General features: G+C 40.8%; 1 protein-coding gene across 1 annotated transcript in view; it reads left to right on the top strand.

The window, feature by feature from the left end:
• The first annotated feature begins 847 nt into the window (after positions 1-847).
• LRCH2 (leucine rich repeats and calponin homology domain containing 2) overlaps positions 848-19,745 on the top strand; it is a 77,941-nt gene continuing 59,043 nt past the window's right edge. Inside the window, exon 1 of the mRNA XM_065410790.1 lies at positions 848-1,079. Coding sequence (XP_065266862.1) covers positions 848-1,079 — 232 coding nt within the window. The remainder of the gene's footprint in view (positions 1,080-19,745) is intronic.

Here is a 19,745-nt window from a genome sequence, read left to right as displayed (position 1 = left end):
GGTGTTCATCTTTTGACTCTGGCTTTTTTACATTGTGAAATTCTTATACTACAATGTTGATATTGCTCATTCAGTCTCATAAACTTGCCTCCTCACTCACAAGTGGCAAGTCACATTCTCACACACCGATCATAGCCACCGTGGAGCTGCTGGCTTGGGGTGTTTTCACCTTGATCTTTATTCTTCTTGCAGTTCGCACCTCTGCAGAGACTGACAATGGGCAGTAGCCAATACACAGCCTGCGACCACCACGGCCGAGAGGGCGATCCGAGCCTGGCCGGAGTTACCCCAGGACAAGGTAGTTCCTCCAGGGCTCTCCGCGCTTTACAAACCAGCCTCCCGCGGGGACGAGCCCGGGGCCAGGGGCGTGCGGCCGGCAGGCAGACAGACAAGGGCAGCGCTGACCAGCCCCTCGCGAGCCCAGCCCGGCCTTGTCTCACAGGCAGGACTTGGCCCGAGCGAGTCTCACTGCGGGGCCGGCCGGCCGGTGGGTCCGCGCGGTGTGAGGAGCGGCCGCTGGCTAAGAATTGTTACGTGGCCAGAGTGAGGACAAGGTGCCCCCCCCCCCTGCCCGCTGGGGGGGGTCCTGCTCGCCCCCCCGTCTCCACACAGCGCCCGGCCCCGACCCCGCTGGCAGGGGGCGCTGAGGAGACACGCGGGGCGCGCCCCCGCCCCAGCCCCGCGCCCGCTGCGCCCCAGCCCCGCGCTCGCTGCCCCGCGCCGGGCGCGCCCCCGACCCAGCCCCGCGCTCGCTGCCCCGCGCCAGGCGCGCCCCCTCCCCCTGGCCGGCGGCGCCTGCGCGCCGCGCCGCTGTTTGTTGTGGGGCCGGCCTGTCTCCGGCACTAACATGGCGGCCGGGCAGGGAGGCGGCGGCGGGCTCGGGCTCCCCGCTCACCTCACCCTGTCCTACCCCACCGGGCCCTACTGGGGCGCGGCCCCGCTGCCCCAGCCCCACACGGGGCGCAGCCTGGACCGGGCCCTGGAGGAGGCGGCCAGCTCGGGCATCCTCTGCCTCAGCGGCAGGAAGCTCCGCGACTTCCCCGGCGGCGGCTACGACCTGAGCGACACCACGCAAGCAGGTGCGGGGCCCGGCCCGGGGCGGGGCGCGGCGCCCTGGGGAGATGCCCGGTCGGTGGGGGGCTGGGGGCTGAGCGTGTGTAGGGGGGAGATGGGCTGGGGGAGATGTGAAGGGTGTGTCCATGGGGAGGGGGTTGGACTGGGGGTGAGTGGGTGTAGGGGGGGAGATATGAACGGTGTGTCCCTGGGGGAGGTTGGGGGCTCGGGGGTTGTGTGTGTAGGGGGAGATGGGTGGGGTGGGGGTTGGGGCACATAAGAAGGGTATGTCCAAGGGGGGGGGTTGGACTTTGGGGGGGGGGTTGTGTGTGTGTAGGGGGGAGATGGGCTCGGGGGAGATATGAAGGGTATGTCCATGGGGGAGGTTGGGTGCTGGGGGGTTGTGTGTGTACGGGGGAGATGGGCGGGGGTGGGGGACAGAGGAAGGGTATGTTCCTGGGGGTGGGGCAGGGGGTTGAATGTGTGTAGTGGGGAGATGGGCGGGGGTGGGAGGAGATGGGGTGGGGGTTGGGGCACATAAGGGTATGTCCAAGGGGGGGGGTTGGACTTTGGGGGGGGTTGTGTGTGTGTGTAGGGGGGAGATGGGCTTGGGGGAGATATGAAGGGTATGTCCATGGGGGAGGTTGGGTGCTGGGGGGTTGTGTGTGTACGGGGGAGATGGGCGGGGGTGGGAGGAGATGGGGTGGGGGTTGGGGCACATAAGGGTATGTCCAAGGGGGGGGTTGGACTTTGGGGGGGGGTTGTGTGTGTGTGTAGGGGGGAGATGGGCTTGGGGGAGATATGAAGGGTATGTCCATGGGGGAGGTTGGGTGCTGGGGGGTTGTGTGTGTACGGGGGAGATGGGCGGGGGTGGGGGACAGAGGAAGGGTATGTCCCTGGGGGTGGGGCAGGGGGTTGAATGTGTGTAGTGGGGAGATGGGCGGGGGTGGGTGCTGGGGGGAGATGTGTGTGTAGGGGAGAGATGGGGTGGGGGCTGGGGGACAGAGTAAGGGTATGTCCTTGGGGGAGATGGGGTGGGATTGCGCTTTGGGTAGGACACAGGCAGTCGCTTATTTTGCTATCTCAATAATCAGCGCTGAGTGTTGTGGCTCATTTGTCCCGTTTTGGGGGCTCTGGCCCCATCAGGGTGTCACGTCTCTCGTGATGCAGCATTGTTGCTTGGGATTTTCCAAAACGCCTCTTTCCCATTACGAGTAAGGGGCATGGTGTGCACACATCGCAGCCTGTCTGTAACTACAAACAGTGTGCAGATCAGGACTGAATGTATGCACCATGTTACTAAATACAGATGTGGGAAACTAGACCACTGAATTTATCTAGACTCTCTTAAAATGTGAGGTGAATTGGAGGTATTTGCTTCTGTATAGTCTCTAGACAACCTGGTTTCTATTTATAAGTGATGGGGGAGGGGGGAGGGTTTATTGTGTATTTTTACACTCTTAATTTTGAATTTATTTGCTACTGGACTGGTCACTGAACATGAGTTAATTAGGGTAGAATGGTAAAATGAAATATATTAACTGAGGTCTGATGTATTTTGTTCAAAAGTAGTAAGGGTTTTTTACATATATTAGTAGGAAAGGGAAAGTGATATTTGTTTCTTTTCTTCATGGGGTTGTGGGTAATTGGCTTATCATTTTGAAAGAGAGTCTGCCCATTGTAGTGCTTTCATCCATCTGTGACAATTCTGTGCTCCTATGGTTCATCAAATACTTATTCTTTGTTAGTCTTTGTTGTGAACTGCATTTTGTGTGTTGGGTTATCGGCAATCGTGTTCAATAAGATCACAATATCTTTTTTTTTTTTTAAATGATTTGTGAAGGCCTGCTAAGAAACTGGATATTTGGAGTATCCAGCAGTAGGTCTGTTAATGGTTTTATTCTCTGGCACATGTGGTATATTTGCATGTGCTATGCAGAATGTGGACAGGCAAGAGTGCTTTAATTGTCTTACAATGGATGCACAAGATTAATTTAAAAATGGGTTATGGAGTGATAGCTCTACATTTTTCTATTAAAAAAAAAAAGGAGGGGAGGTATAAAATGTGCTCGTCAACACACTAAGCATTTCTATGTGTAAATACTCAACAATGAAAATATAAATGAGGAAATGGATATAGTGAATCTTAATAAAAGATTTCTTCTGTCTTGCATTCTGTTCATCATGGGTCCATACATTTAATGGGTATACATTGATCATAAGATACCACTGAAACTGTTTTGAATGTATACAGTAATTAAAATACAAAGTCAACACAATTTTGTGTAAATTAATAACTATCTGACTCTTTTGTCAGAATGCCAACATGACCTGAGTGATTTATATTACTGTAGTGCCTACAGTCCCTAATGGTAATTGAAGCTTCATCATGTAAGATATTGTGCAAACACATACAAAGAGGTCCCTTCCACAAAGAGATGTATGTGCTTTTATGGCATCAAGAAATTTGTTCAAATAATTAGTAATATTGGCAAATGGCACCTTGAGTCTTCTGCTATTTGTATATAGTGGAACTGGTTTAATGCAGGACCTACTAAAGAATTAATCCTCAAACCATATAGGTTGTAGTTCAACTCCTATACAGATCTTTCTAAAAGTTGTTTATAAACAAGAACTTTGTAGTTTTGTTGTGTTGATTTGGTTTTTGGAGTTATCTAATCTGGTTCTTTTGACTGGTGAGTGAATTTTTAGTATTCTGTGAGTGCATCAAAAGTTGTTACTTACAGATTTTCTCTAAAGAAGCATTAGATTCTTGGATCAGATTTGCATTATTGTTACACTATTTGTATTTATTTACAGGCACTTCTATGGCACTTAACACTATTAATAAATTAGCTTCACATCACAACATGCCTGTGAAGCAGGGAAGCATTAATCCCCATCTTGTACATATGTAATTTGAGGCACAGTGGTTCTGGTTAAGATTGCTCACTGTTTTGTTGCCTCAGTTCTTAGTTATTCATCTTGAGACATTCTTCCAGCAGTGCTGAGCACCCACAGGTCCTGTAAAAGTCAGTGGTAGTTGCCTGTGCTCAACATGTTGAAAATCAGACCCAAAGTGTTTCAAGATGGGCATGCAAAATAAATGCTGTTTTTGAAAATTTGGCTGTAAGTGACCGACATGCACCAGGTTTGTGGTGGAGCTGAAAACAGGACCCTAGAACTACTACTATAGCTTCAGGGTTATGTGCCTTAACCACAACAACATCCTTCCTCCCTAGAGACCAATGTCTGTTTACTGAGTTGGAAGTACTTCTGGTTCACATTTCATAAAACGTCTATTGAATTAAGTGTAAATCAATTGTGACACACAGTTGCTCATTTAAACTTGAACTGAATTGTCCTATCCAGAAAGGGGATGTGGGTGAGAGGATGGGTGTGGGAGTGTTTCCCAGTTTGAACACTTCCCTTCCTCCAGTTTATTTGTGTGGTCTCCTGCGTATGCTGAAGTTTTAAATGCCTTACTAAACCATGAGTTGCAAGTGTTGTAGCAAAGGCCTGTGGCATCTTATCGCATCTCATTATATTATGTGGCAAAACTTATTTCCGGCAATAATCTTGCAGCAACAGTAATCTGGCCCTTTAACTCTGATTATGCATCTGTCAAATCCTTTAAACTGGAGAATCTATGTAAATTGGAGAATATCCAATAGGAAATGCTCTGAGACCAAACTAACTACAGTCTTGAGGCCCACATCCTCTCATTGTGTGGGCACTGTTAAGTCTGATGGGAATTAAGCATACAGGTCTATTACATCACTGATGTCTTGATTTGGCCAAGAAATGAGGTTTTTTTTCTTTTTTTTTCTTTTTTTTAAATCTATCATCAGATTGACACACAGGCAGTGTGTCTTACGTTTTTGTTTTTTAACTTTTGTGATCTTAGTCATTTAAAAAAATCATGTGAATTTGATGCTTGTGAAAGGTGCCATGTTGACAGCCCTTGAAACTAACGTTCTCTATACACAGAACAGGGACCACATAGGAAGCAGATTTGCAAGCATCCTGACATTGCCCCACCAAACTTCAGCCCTAATTTATTTTTTCTTCAGATATTAAAAATATGCCTATAAGCACCTATCCAGTGCTATGGATGCTCATCCTGTAGACAGAGGACTAACCACAAGTTTATTCACCTCAACTGCTACCCTCCTCCACAGCCTTAACGAAGAGACAGGTAAATGATGGGCTTTGTAGTGTGCCTTCCTCAAAAGTGTCTCTGATATGGAGAGGTTGTCGTACGATGTAACAGGGAGGGTGAAACATCCTATCTTCTGATTCCTTGATGTCTCTGCTGAGACTCTCAACAAGCATACCTAATTTTGAAGGGTGTATCATTGTCTGATGCTCCTGACATTATTTGACCCAGTTTATTTCATGTTTATCTGGCCCCTTTTAGATGGATCAATTGACGTTCTCTCACATAATGCAGATAAGTTTACACCCAAAGAGAGTTGTTGTGGGGATGTTAGTTTGATGATTTACATCATAGTCATCTAACCAAATTGTACCTTCTTGAATGAAATAGAAGTGTGGTTTGTTTTTTTTTGATGGTACTGACATTGATAAGAATGGTGGCAGGTAACTGACTGGCTGCCAGATACTAAGAACTCAAAGAATCTGTTATTTTAGAACCAGAAACTGTTCCGTAATTTGTTGAGTCTAGATTTTATTGTAGAAATTGAGTGAGGTGCATCTGAAGTAGAGAATATGTGATTGCAAACTGAAGAACATCCGTGTCTTCAGTAAGAATCTGCAGATCATAATACATGTAAATTAACCTTACAAAGCTGAAGCATATTATGTTGGTGCATTTCTTGCTCGTGAAAGGTGCAGGACTAAAAGTTCTGAAAAAAGTAGAATAGTTACAGCATAAACAAGAATGGAAGCTTCTCTACAATGCCTGCCTGCCAGTGTCTCTCCTACCCCTATTTTGGGGACTACTCTGAGGTAATTACTCATTCATTCTATCCAGTCAATCCTGGGCTTATCTAAAAGATGGCCACTGAGGTTGCCAACTGCAATGCTTCTTGGAGTGATATGGACCTCCGTCCTTTAGGAATTGGACTGAAACCTTCAACTAGGCTTCTCTTAGATGTAGTCTGTGTTTATACCAGTGACCTAGAGCAGTGTTTTTCAACCTTTTTTTGGGCAAAGGCACACTTGTTTCATGAAAAAAATCATGAGGCACACCACCATTAGAAAATGTTAAAAAATTTAACTCTGTGCCTATATTGACTATATATAAAGTAATTCTCTTGAATAGGAATCAAATAAACACAAAGAAAGTATTTTATAATTACTTTATTATGAAATAGTAAGTAAACAGAAATATGAAAAATTATAAAATACTTTATTCAGTGCGCAACCTGGGCCTGTTTGGCTGAACACAAAGCTGATATTCTGGCTGGAATCGAAGAAAGACACACACGTAGCTCTTCGTCAACAGCTCTCAGTCTCTCTCTGTATTTAGTTTTTATAGCAATCATGCTTGAAAAGCTCATCTCACACAGATATGTAGTGGAAAATGGGAGCAATGTCAAAATAGCTTTGTTTGCCAGAAGGGGGAACTCCTTGGCAGTATCCAACCAAAAACTGTCCAAAGGTAGATCAGCAAATCTTAGCTTGAAAGATTTCCCACGGCACACCAGGCAACATCTCGCGGCACACTAGTGTGCCGCGGAACAGTGGTTGAAAAACACTGACCTAGAGACAAAAGATTTAGTTCTGATCTATTCCTTTTACCTAACTTAAAATTTATATTTCCTTGACTTGCCCTACCAAATGGACTATCAGTTTTTTAGAGCAGCATTCCAAGATGGTATTTTATTAGTACGCTTTAAAAAGCTCATTTTATAAAATTCCCCAAATTTCCTCAGTTAAATATTATAAGTGTACCCTATTGGAAACATGAAACAAATTCCAGTGTTTTGTCCATATTCATTTCCTATTATCCTAGAACAGAATCTCTTTACCTCATGTTTTCAGAGTTAATGCATGTGTAGATAACTTAAAATATATACTAAAAACTTCTTTAGCAGTAACTTGCAGATAGGAATAAAGGTATTGCTATCCTGGATCAGACTCTAGAGATAGTCCAGTATGCTGTCTGTCAGTGGCCAGCAACAGCTGCTTCACAGGAAGGTGTAGAACCCTGCAAATGTGGGTTAATCTGGCACCCATATTAGATATTGCCTTGCTTTCTAATAGTTAGAAATTGTCTTAAGTCCTAAAGAATAAGGTTTAATATCCCTTCCAAAATTTTTGTTATAATTATGACAACTCTGGATATTCTTCTTGTCCATGTACATTTCTAGTCCCTCTTTGAATCTTGCTAAGTTCATGGCTTCAATGACTTCATCTGGCAGTGAGTTCCACAGTTTTATTGCACATGTGAAAAAGTATTGCCTTTCCTTGGTTTTGAATTTTCCACACTTTTAATTTGATTGAAAGTGCGCCCCTTGTTCTTGTGTTGCTAGATGGAAAGAAGAGATGTCTATTTTCTGTAGCTTTGATTTTTATTTTATATACTTTTATCATGTCCTTTATGTATTTTTTTCTAATGTAAACAACCTTTCTTCATAGAAGAATTTGTCCATGTCTTTGATCATTCGTGTTATCTTTCTGCAATATCCGTCTTGAGATGGGCTGACCAGTACTGCTCAGAGTATTCCAAATTAGGCTGCAACCCTGATTTATAGAAAAGCATAATAATATTTTCTGTATTATTCAGCTTTCTGTTGCTTATGCAGCCTACCATCTTGCTAGCTGTTTTAACTGCAGCTGCATAATGAGCAGTGGTCTTCATTGAGCTGTCCACAGTGATGCCTAGGTCTCTTTACTGAATGGATACAACCAATGTAGAACCCAGGATGGTGTAGAAGTACTTTAAATTTTTGCCTACAGTGTGCATTACTTTACATTTGTCAACACTGAATTTAATTTGCCATCATGTTGCCCATACACCTAGCTTGTTTAGGTCTCTCCAAATTCTTTGCAATCCTTTCTGGTTCTGACTAAGCTAAAGAATGCTGTCAAATGCAAATTTTGCTACCTCATTACTCACTCCTATTTCAGATAGTTAATATATATAAAACATCATAAGACCCAGGTGAGAACCTTGAGGCCCCTGCTGCTAACCTTACGTCTTGATGAAAACTGACCATTCTGTTGTCTTTACTTTGTCTCTTTGATCCATGAGGACTTAGCTGCTTGTGAAGAATTTTGTCAAATGCCTTCTGAAAGCCTGAGTAAATTGTCAACCAGTTCTTTTTATCCATAAATTTATTGACACGTTCAAAGAATTCCAAGAGATTAGTGAGATACTATTTCCCTTGGCAGAAGCTGTGCTGGTTAGACCATGATCTTCCAGGTGTTTTAAGTTTATTTTTTCAGTTGTTCCATATATAGATGTAAGGCTTACTGGTCTGTAATTCCATGATTCACCTCTATCCTTTTTAAAAATATAGGTACATCATCTGCTACTTTCCAGTCCTTTGGAACAGTAGCTGCTCTCGGTTAGAGGTTACATATTTTTCTTAGCCATTCAGTCACTTCATACTTTTGGATTCATGCTGGGCCTGGTGACTTGTTGCTTTTTAAATGATCAGATTGCTTCAGTACATCATCTTCTGGCACTGCAGTCTTTGATAGTACCTCACCTCTATTACAAGAAAATTACAGGTCTGGGGTAGGTATCTCCTCAACATCCTTTGAAGACTGATGCGAAGAAGTCGTGTAGCTTCTCAGCAATGTCCTTACTTTCCTTACTTGCTCCCTTTAACCCTGGGTGATCCAGCTGACCACCCAGTATGATACTGATAATTCCAAATCTCTAATTTTTTTTCTCTGTTTGATGTAGAAAACTTGTTTGTTTTGGACAGTGCCTGCCATGTTGGAGTTTGTAATGGGACTTTGGGAGGAGAGGTCCACACTAGCAGATCCCAATTAAGAATCAGATCTTTATTCGAACAAAGTCAGTGTTGATATCTCATCACCTGCCCAGTGCAGTTGCTTAAAATGAAGTTGCATATTGAAATAGCTGGAACCCAACACTCCACACACCTTTATTTAAATATCTTAGTGCACATTGATTTTTAGAAGGAGGAAAGCCCATGTTCTGCTGCGTATGTTTCACTCTCATTGAAGGCACATGTCAGAGAAACAGGTGTAAGTGACTGAAGAGAATTGGAGGATTAAACATGTGAATAACTGGTTCAGAAATACTGATGTGTGTGTGGGGGGGAAATAATGGCAGTGGACATTGGAAGAAAAATAATTTTGATTATTATAACACCTAAATACTTCTGCTACAAAGCCTGTCCTAATGCATTAGCACATTTAAACAAAAGTTTAGAGAAAAATGTAATAGGACCAATATTAGGTGGAGGTTCAAAGCAGGAAGAAATTTCAGTGAACACTATAATAAAATATTGTTAAGTGACGTGTTCTTGTCAGCGTTCTAATATTTAGCACAACAGTGTGTGCAGGCCTCCAAATCTGACTGTGGCAGTTTTACAATATGACTGGATTATCCCCTTGTACCCAGACCGGTTCAGGGGAGATTTTCTCCCCAGCGCTTTGGGGAAAGTAGAACCTAAGAGGTGCCTCCGGCCTTGGTGGGGGGGGGGGGGGGGAAACTGCAGAAGGAACCAGGCTGAGACTTCAGCTTGTGGAAGCAGCTGAAGTAGCAGCCAAAGCCAGGGACCTTTGGATATTCAGAGAAATTAGACACCCAACTTCCACTGACCATCATTAGGCGTTGGGAACTTACTGCTCATCTGTGCCTTTGAAAGTCTCATACTTAGTTCTTGACTATGTTAAGTGTTGTTTAACTTATGTGCCTACCTGAAAAGTCTTATATAAATTTGGTTAGTGCTGTGTTAACTGTGTGAGGCAAAGTCTCAACTTTATTTGTCATAACGCTAAAATAGGTTAAATTTTAATTGTTTTCTTAACTCGGGCAAAACTTAGGAAGGATGTAGAGCTCTCTTCTTTCTTGGCACCCATCCCCAATATTATTTAACTATTGTGTTTATTTAGTTTTAACCTTAAAATGATACTGTCAGAGCTCAAAACCTAACAAAAGCAATGTTAGATACTATATTGCCTCACTCCCCCTCTGCCCCCCTCCCCCATCTCCAAGTTCTGTTTTCTAATTTGTTTTGGAGGTTTCCTTTGTCTTTCTCTCCTGCTGCTTTGTTACCAGCACATATGACAGGGAAACACGCATGCCTCTCAGAGGCTACTGGTGAATATATGCAGGAGCAGAGTGTGTCTCTGTTGTGCATGTCACCACGGCCTGACTGAAGATAAACTTAGGAATTCCCCCTTTCTCCAATTCATCTTAGTTTTTTCTTTCCAGTTCCCTCACTGCAGGCAGGCGTTCTGCAGGGGAGTACCTAACTGTCCATTTTCTCTGCTCTTCCTCTGGGTCCATGCAGAAGTTGTGTAGTGGGGGAGGGAAGAGACCTATCCTCCTAGTCACCCTTCTTTCTTCCTTGCTCATTTGCAGGCATTTGGGAGAGACATGCATCAGTTTTCTCTGATTCTTGTAGGGCATACAGAATCTCCATGACAATCTTATTTTAAATGTAGAGATTTGTGAATTAAAGATTTCCCTCCCTTCCTCCCCCCCCCAAATAAAGTTACACATCCAGATAAATGCTGTAATTTCAGCAGCTTCACTTCTGCCGAAATACTAGTTAAACACACGCTTACAGGGCCCGGGGGAAGTATGTGCAAGTGAACTTCCCCATAGAGGAAGCTTAGGAGTAATATCGATATGATGGTTGAGACAAGGAACTGAAACTGATCAGTAACACAAGTGAAAATTGCTCTACATGAACTGCTGTCATATGTGCAAACTGAATAGAAAAACTATTTTTCTTTGATAAGCTTTAAATTTTATTAATCAGGAATGTTACTCTTATATTAGTACATGGAATGAAGAAAAAGTTAAGATAATGTAATTTTGGTTGACTGGCTGGACTTCTACTCCTTTGTTGCTTAGGCACTTGTAAAACTGTCTCCTGTGTTCTTTTTAATTGGACGGATCAAACTGATTTACTACGGTGTCATGAAAAATTTTTCTGTAAGTTTGAAAGTTTTTCTTTGTTTGGGAACTATTCTGTGTAGGCTAACAAGCAGAAATACTAAGTGTAACTACAGTAGATTGCATTGCAATGACAAATTTGGAATTTAATGTGCTTTAGGTTCATTCTAATTACCCCTTTATATTCATATCTGAATCAGTGCTGACGGACTGACCTTTCTTTTAAAAACAAAGCAAAAACCCTTTATGTGAAGTGCTTATGCACAGCCCTACAACAACCATCTACTTTATGAAAACAAAGTGTTCTCATTATACAACTTCTTCCTATTTGTGGACAGTAGCATGAAATTTCTCAGTCCAGCTGTCCTACCTACTGTTACAGAGAATGAATATAATTATTTTTTCTTCCCAAAGCATGTTTGTTTCTGTTCCAGGTAATTTTATTCCATTTTAAAAGCAATATTGAACTAACATAAACTGAATACTAAAAGAGGGTAGAGAAAGCAAACTGTACTTCTGTTACATTCAATTCCATTTCGTAAAAGTTATGTGTACCCTTAGATAAAAAGCATTTCAAATACTCTCAGATAGAACACTTAACAGAAAACAAATCACAGTATTATTGGTTCTGAACTCTGATCCCGAAGGCTGTGTACTGGCAAATGAAGCTCCCCTTTCAGCAGACTTGTGCCTGCACTGAGTGGCCAATAGGTGTTGCCTTACATCAGTTTTTTCTCATAGAACATCAAAACTGAGACCAAAGAATCTCAGACTTTTCCAAAGTGCCCATCACTATAGTATCTAAGCAGTGGGATACAGAAAAACACATCCAAGCACAATGGAAAACAGCTTTGCAGTGACTATATTCTGTGTATTTGGGCTCAGACAAAAGGATCAATGCAGTGTCATTCTCAATAATATGTTACTGTGTGAAAAAATATTTATATAGTTGTTTGGAGGCAGAGGATAATGGAAAAACAAGTTTTAAAATCTTGAAGGGATCCTTCCCTCCCCACCATCCCTTTGGGAGTCTATCTGGTATGCTAGTATGAATTTCTGAGTTAAGGGAAAACTTATTCTGAAATTTCAGTCTGCTCGGGTGTTCTCTGAAGAAATGTCATAATACTCTACTTTTTGAGCTTTCTGTGGTTTACTTGTCTTTTTGTATTTTAATTCAGCCAACTTTCATAGCTGGCTCTCAATTTGGGCAGATACTGCACTTTATAAAATACACCCAAGGATGATTTAACAGATGTACTAGCCTTTTTCCTAACTAGTAGTTCAGAACACCCATTGTCCTGGATGCTGTACGAACATGTACAAAGATTTGATTCCTTCCCCCATGATTTTACAGTCTGGCCTGACTATTGAAGATCTGCCGAATGTAAGCACTATGGATTTCAGAAAGATACCTTTTCATTTCAGTTATTTTATGAAAGCAGTGAGCATCTCCGAGTCCAGCATAACACTTGCTCATCAGTGATCATAAGATCACTGAAGCCTTCTGATCAAACAAAGGTTTTTCAGGTTACGCACCACAAAAAGATAGTTGAAAATTTTGGATTTTCATTTATACTCTGCTACCAAATCTTCTTAAAGCATGCGCAGTCCCAGATGACTGTGTGATTCTGATTGTGCTTAAAATCATATTAGCATAATTCATGTTAATATAAAATAATAAATTTACAGAAATAAAACTAGGTCTTTTGAAATACAACAGACAAATTAGTCTGTTTTCTGAAGCTCACCATTCCAAGCAGCATCAGGAACAGCCTGCTAGTACAAAATTTGAAGTCTGGAAAAATGAGAGAGTAAATTTTTAATTTTTTAATGCAATGTTGAATTAAGTCAAAACAAAGATGAACTAAATTAAATTTATGAAAGATTGAAACGTGAAAGTAAGATGATTATTATGAACCTGTTTTGATAAATTCTTGACTTAAACATTTATCAGAAAACACACATCCTTGGCTATAGTAACTGGGGTATTGTAGAAACTTAAACTGAATAAAAGATGGGCCTAATGTCTGAAAAATCAGATGTACCCAGTACCCCTCATTAAAATTGGGCAAAAGAAAATCTGAAAAGAGCTCTTGCCTCCCAAACAGATAACTAAAAGTGGAAGGGAAGCTACTTCTGAACGCTACTAGAAAAGTTGGATGTTTTTTCTCTGTATATTACCAATGCATTGAATCAGAGCTTGAAAAATCCACTTGCTACCAGTGACTAGGCAGCTTGCAGTGGCAAATATGAGGACCTACAACAAATTCTGTCAAGTGTAAGCTCTTTCCTTACCAAAGTATTCTTTGTCCTTAAAGTTGTGGAAGAAACCTTCCAAATATGAACAAATGCAGAAGTATCTCCCGCAGCTTCTAAATAGCTCCACGGTCTCTGCAGGTTTTTGTTTTTGTTTTAAGCAGCAATAGAATGAAATTTAACAACTTTGTCCAGTTTTTCCATTACTGTTCAGAACTGTGACCATTAATGAAATTGACCAGTGTCATGCTAGTGTTTTCTGCTGCTGTTTGGGACAAAGATGAGTGGAGTAATTCCAACACTTGCCCCAAGACAGCTAGAGGGAGATAGAACAGCATAGGCCATCACCTCACTTACAGCAGCCCTGAGACTCTGGGGTTGGTGAGAGAAAGTGGTCAGTCTTCCCTTCTAGCAGCCAAATGACGTGTTTGAGGAAAAAGGGGTTCAAATTTGAGACCTTAGCAGATGCTTTTCCAAAAGATAGCACCTACTCTTCCTGGCATCTGGGGCTCGGTCTTTGTCTAAAAGCATTGCCCAATGAGATCGCAGTTGAAGTCACTTATCTGTGCAAAATGAGTGATTGGTAAAATTTTAAAGCCTCCTCATATTAAATGTACTTTGACTAACATTAATATGTTTTAATATCAACTGAACTTATAATAGGTTGTTTTTATTTAAGAAATAATTGAAGAAGGCACCATTAACAAACTCAAAAGCATTTAGTTCCAGTAGAAAGTCTAACCTAAGTTGACATCTCATGTAAATTATCTCACGTAGTTGTGCAATATTATTGTAGCTGTGAGACCTTCCTTCCTATAATCCTGTCTCTTCATTAGTAAAGTTAAAATTTCACCAGTGAAATCTTTTATTCTCCGGAATTTGTAAAATTTAATGTGGGCAGAGCATTAGACATTTGTCTCAGTAGTAAAGTTTCTATGAATTGGCAGTTGAACAGTTCTTATTTTCTTTCTTTCCCTGTTTTATGATTGAAGATAGACATTTCCTGAAAAAAGCCAGTTTGGTTGGATAAAGGTGAAAATGCAATGTCAGTCTTTCATTAACGGTCTTCTGTAGAAGACTAGAAATAAAATGTGTTCTTCAAATCTTCCTTTATTACAATGCCTGATAAATAACTCAACATGAACAGATTGGGCACGGTATAAATTGTAGAAGTGTTTGAATAGCCTCCAGATTGCACAGGTAAGAGTAAAAGTTGCTTCTTCTCACCTGCTAGTTGCATTGATTCCTTAGGATTTTGCTTCAGTGGCCTATTCCAACAAATCTCAATTCAATATTCAAGCCTTATTAAAAATTTTTTTTCAAATACTTGAGATTATCAGGGCAAGTCAAAGTGATATCACTGCATCATTTTTTAAAAAATACTATCAAAGCCCCACCAGCTGATGCTTTTCAAATGCTGTTTTACATGTATTAGTGTAGTAATCATACCCTGTATATTTTAATTCAGCACAAATGTGCCAGTTAGTAATTTACATACCACAAGGTATTTTATGAACTGACAGTATCTTTTGTTCTTTTAGAACAAATGATTTATTTAGGGAGCCTGTAAACAATGAATTTTAAAGGCCTTTCACATATAACTAGTTTTTCCAGACGGTACCTGTCAAATTACCTTTTTATTATTTTTTTTCAATTTAAATTTGGATAGTGTTCTGTTTAAATGTATTCATCTAAAGAGCGGCAAAGCTGTTTTTTGGAGACACTAAGAATGAAGTCCTGTTCACATTAGTTACATGGTTTCCAGTTTCAAAATGAGCACTTACGTTTAAATTTTTGAAAACAGTCGATGAAGGTAGCGGAAATAATTTAGCATCCCTAAATATCAAACTGAAAGGAAAATTTACTGTGAGATGAAGTTATTTGACAGCCTGGCTTCAGAGAAGTTAGCGCTCTGTAGGCATTGTGCATTTGAGCAAGTCTTTAAGGCTTCCTGGCCTCTTGGAAGCAGCCTACCAGAAAACAAGGGTTTACAGCCTTTAGTTGAAAAGGCTTATGCTGTAGGCCCATGTGGAACGTTTTGCCTGCCGTACACATTGCTTAACTGCTTTCATCTCACTTAGATTAACTCCATCTGGGGCCATATGGCAGGTATTTCTAGTTGTTATGAATGAATAGAAGGTTGACCAATGTGTCTGGTTTATTCAGGACCTGACACTGTGAATTTAGGAAGCTCCCCATGTTGAGGAATATCAGTGTGGTCTTGACAAAGAAAATGGTGGCTCATCTTAGCCACTCAGTACCTCTGACATCAAATTCCTTATGTGGAAGAATATTTTCCTTGACGGTGTGACTTAATTTCATAGAGTAACTGAAATTCAGGCACTAATATCTGATCAACTTTATACCACATGCTGTAAGGATAAAGTGGTGCAGTGTACTCATCTGAGTTCTGCCTTAATAAGAGTATTGCATTGGCAACAGTTTTCCCCATAACTGCATACCCATCTTGAGAAGGCCTTTTCCCATATACTTGATGTCAAAAGGCCCTCACAGGTCTCCTTGGAGAGGACTAACTCTTAAATTCCACTTGGCTTTGTATCATTTAACTGCAGTTCCTCAGGCAGTGCAGTCACTAGGTGACTGCATTTTGCATTGTGATGACCTTAAAAGCTGTGTCACGGCTCATTCAATCTGAGGTAGAGTTATTGTTTCTATTGCAGTCCTACGTAAAACAGCTGCATAGTTATGTGGTATGTTTGTAGAGCACTATTGCTTGGATTTGGCCCCTGGTTTTTCAGTCCTGTCGAACCTGTTTCTGAAGTGGAGGGGTGGGGGCACAATTTGAACTTGCAGTTCAGTTGTTTTGGCATGGTGAAATATTTGAAAATTTTGGATCGTTAGAATGCACTGTACAGGCTGTTGTACTTTAAATAGTTTTGCACTCGCTTTAAAATTATTTTTACATAATGTAGTGTTAATGGAACAATGTCAGTTTAGTCAGGGATTATGAGTATATATATTAAGCGACAAAGAGTCCTGTGGCACCTTATAGACTAACAGAAGTATTGGAGCATAAGTTTTCGTGGGTGAATACCCACTTCGTCAGATGCACGTGAGTATATATTTTATATAATAGCTCTTGTATAGTGCTTTTCATGAGTATCTCAAAGGAGAGCAGTATCATTATCCTCAATTTACAGATGGATAAACGGAGGCATAGAGAGGCGAAGTGACTTAGCCACTGGCCTGCTAGGCAACCTTGGGTAAGCCAGCAATAGAACCCTGGTCTCCTGGGTCTCAGTCCAGTGGCCTTTCCACTAGACCACACTGCCTTCTCAAATCTTGAAATAAAGGGATAGATCAGGGGTCGGCAACCTTTCAGAAGTGGTGTGCCGAGTCTTCATTTATTCATTCTAATCTAAGGTTTCATGTGCCAGTAATACAGTTTAACGTTTTTGGTGGTCTCTTTCTATAAGTCTATCATATATAACTAAACTATTGTATGTAAAGTAAATAAGGTTTTAAAAATGTTTAAGATGCTTCATTTAAAATTAAATTAAAATGCAGAGTCCCTGAGACCTGTGGCCAGGACCCGGGCAGTGTTGAGTGCCACTGAAAATCAGCTTGTGTACCGCCTTTGGCACGCGTGCCGCAGGTTGCCTACCCCTGGAATAGATGAAAATTTAAGCATCCTATCCAGTAAAACCTGATTATCTTAGTTTGTGATAACCTCTGTATATCTGGTTGTTGTGTGGGGTTGAATGGATGAGAAAGGAAGAATGCAGCTGCAAATACAGTAGTTGATGTTTGGGCTATCTGCTGTGCATTTAGTGATTAAATAAGCTATGATGTTGATGGCTCTACAGTAGGTATAAATAGAGAAGCACTGAGTAACTAAAACATCCTTACCTACCTTTAAATATTCATTGTACTTATTTCACATTTAATGGAAAAAACAGCTTCTGAAATACCTGTGCACCTTCAAGAAATAAGTGTCATTAGCTAGCTCATGTCTTGCCGTTGGTTATGAGGATTAATTGTATTCTGTGAAATCATGTTATTCCTTAGATGGGTTTTTTGTACCTGCCGATCAGCCAGACTCATATTGGTGGGGCTGATGACATTAATTTAAAGCTAATAATCTTAATTGAACCTGGAGCAAATGTTCAGTTTTTAAAAGTGTATTACTAAGAACTAAATTGGCAAGTCTGTTGATATAATCATCTGATTATTCTAGAATTGTTGGTTGTTGCTGCTATTTTATCATGTTATGGTGGTGGTTGGGGTCGAATGGGATTCATTGTGCTAGGCACTGTACAAACACAAGCGTAAGACAGTTCCTGCCCCAAAGATCTTCCAATCCAAATAGACAAGACAGACAAAGGAGAGGAGAAAAGAATAGAACATGCATTGTTCACTACCCTTGTAAGAGCAGTAAATGTCATGTTAGTTAGTTCTGACTTACTAACATGACATTAGTCTGTAGTCTTTACATCTACCTAAAGCCACTAGGAAAAACAAAGGAAGGGAAGCGGCAAGAGCAAACACTTTCACAGTGGAATCTGTTAGCCTAAATACAGGAGTCTTTGCCAGCTCCCCTTAGAATACAGTTTTAAAGTAGCAACATATTATGTGTTGTCTTTTGTTATTTTAAAACCTTCTTTCACTTACTAGCTTCTCTCTACTCTATACTTCTTTCTTGTAATAGATCCTGATGCAGCTGTAAAGTACTTTTTTAAAAAAGTGTGTAATGGGATGGGGTTTATTTCCATTTTGGTAAGCTGATGACAGACTAATCTGTGAACTCCTTTTAGCTAAAGTCATTGAGCTGTTTTCTACCATTAATCTGTGAACTACTTTTAGCTAAAGTCATTGAACTGTTTTTTACCACTAATCTTCTGTATTGGTTTTATAAATACTTGTTTGATTAATGCTACAATATAAATTCATAAAGACCTCTAATGATTCTTCTTAAGGCAGATGTACCCATGGACATGTCTTGCTATTCTAAATGCATACTTATAGATATATCTATATCTGTATATGACTTATGGACTGATTCAGTTTAAGGACAATAGATTGAGTCTTGTCTTTAAATGTCTGCTGACCTCTCATCAACCACATTTTTTCCCTTGGAGAATGGTGGTATTATTCACAATTTACTTATCATTCCTTTAAAAAAAAAAAAAGACAATTGCATAAAAACAGGGCCTCTATTCCTCAGTGACAAGAAAAGATCTACTTCCTCTTTCCAAATTGAAATCATATCCTCTGACACTGAAGTTGGTTACTGTGGAAATGATTGACGTCACAAAAAGATGATTACGGCTTCAGTTTGGGAATGAGCAGCAGAAATGGATCTCTTCTGCAGAAACAACTATCCTGGTTTGGAGTAGACTGTGTTTGTTATTTCCCTGGTTTACTATTACAGAGTATTACACAGTCAGTTTCTAAAGAAATGTTGTTCAGAGGCCTAAAAGATGTGTTAATAGCACTTTAAATTCTTCAGAAACTTGGCACTTTTCTGAGTGGTATGGGCACGGCTCTTTTTCTATTATTATTACTAATCATACTAAAGAATGATGTTAGATACAAACTACATGTTGCTATTGATGCAGGTGTTTTTCCCCCCCCCTCCTCCCCCGTTGCTCTAGCTGACCAGCACTTCTGAGATTTATCCTCCTTTCTTTTTACAGGGCATAATAATAGGGGGGAAATAACTGACAGTGGGAGTCTCTGGATATCTGGCAAGGGTTATATAGGTATTTGTACCTCTTTTACAACAGCCGAAATAATGGAATAAAAGCTTAGAAAAAGTCCTGGATAACCCTGCCGAGGAACCTTTAGTCTGCAATGATTGGATGCTGAGCTATGAGAGAGAGGATTCTCATTTTTATTTTAATTCTTCATCCCTCTACTTAGAAGAATCACAGCTTCTTACAGAGCTTGATCTTGCACGGTGTGATGCTATCTAGCATGGAAGACATGTGGACTACTCACGTGGTTAAAGCTATGCATGTGCTTAAGTGCTTTGCTGGATCATGCTAGTATGCTAAGCACCTTGCAGAATTGAGCCCATAGAGACAGTTGTCTTAAAAACTGAGCTTTCATTGGACATTCCCCTTTCCTTATAGATTGTGGAATTCTCGGCAGGGCTTTGATCTGGAACATGATTGTGTGTGTGTGTGTCTTTTTCTGTTTCAGATGCACATCTTTGTTTTTTCTTTTTAAATAAGAATCTGGGGATTGATATATCAAATATTTTAAATCATTTTCCATTGATTGTCACAAGTGTCTTTCTCTTACTCCTGTACTCTATGCTAAATGAAATATCGTGAAATTTTTGTATACAGTGAAAGCTTCATTGCAAATCATTAGGCGGTTGTAAGTCTGAAGACAG

Source organism: Emys orbicularis, chromosome 9 (genome assembly GCF_028017835.1).
Source record: "Emys orbicularis isolate rEmyOrb1 chromosome 9, rEmyOrb1.hap1, whole genome shotgun sequence".
Taxonomy (NCBI): domain Eukaryota; kingdom Metazoa; phylum Chordata; order Testudines; family Emydidae; genus Emys; species Emys orbicularis.
The sequence above is the reverse complement of the archived record's forward strand: the minus strand, read 5'-3'. Positions and strand labels throughout refer to the sequence as shown.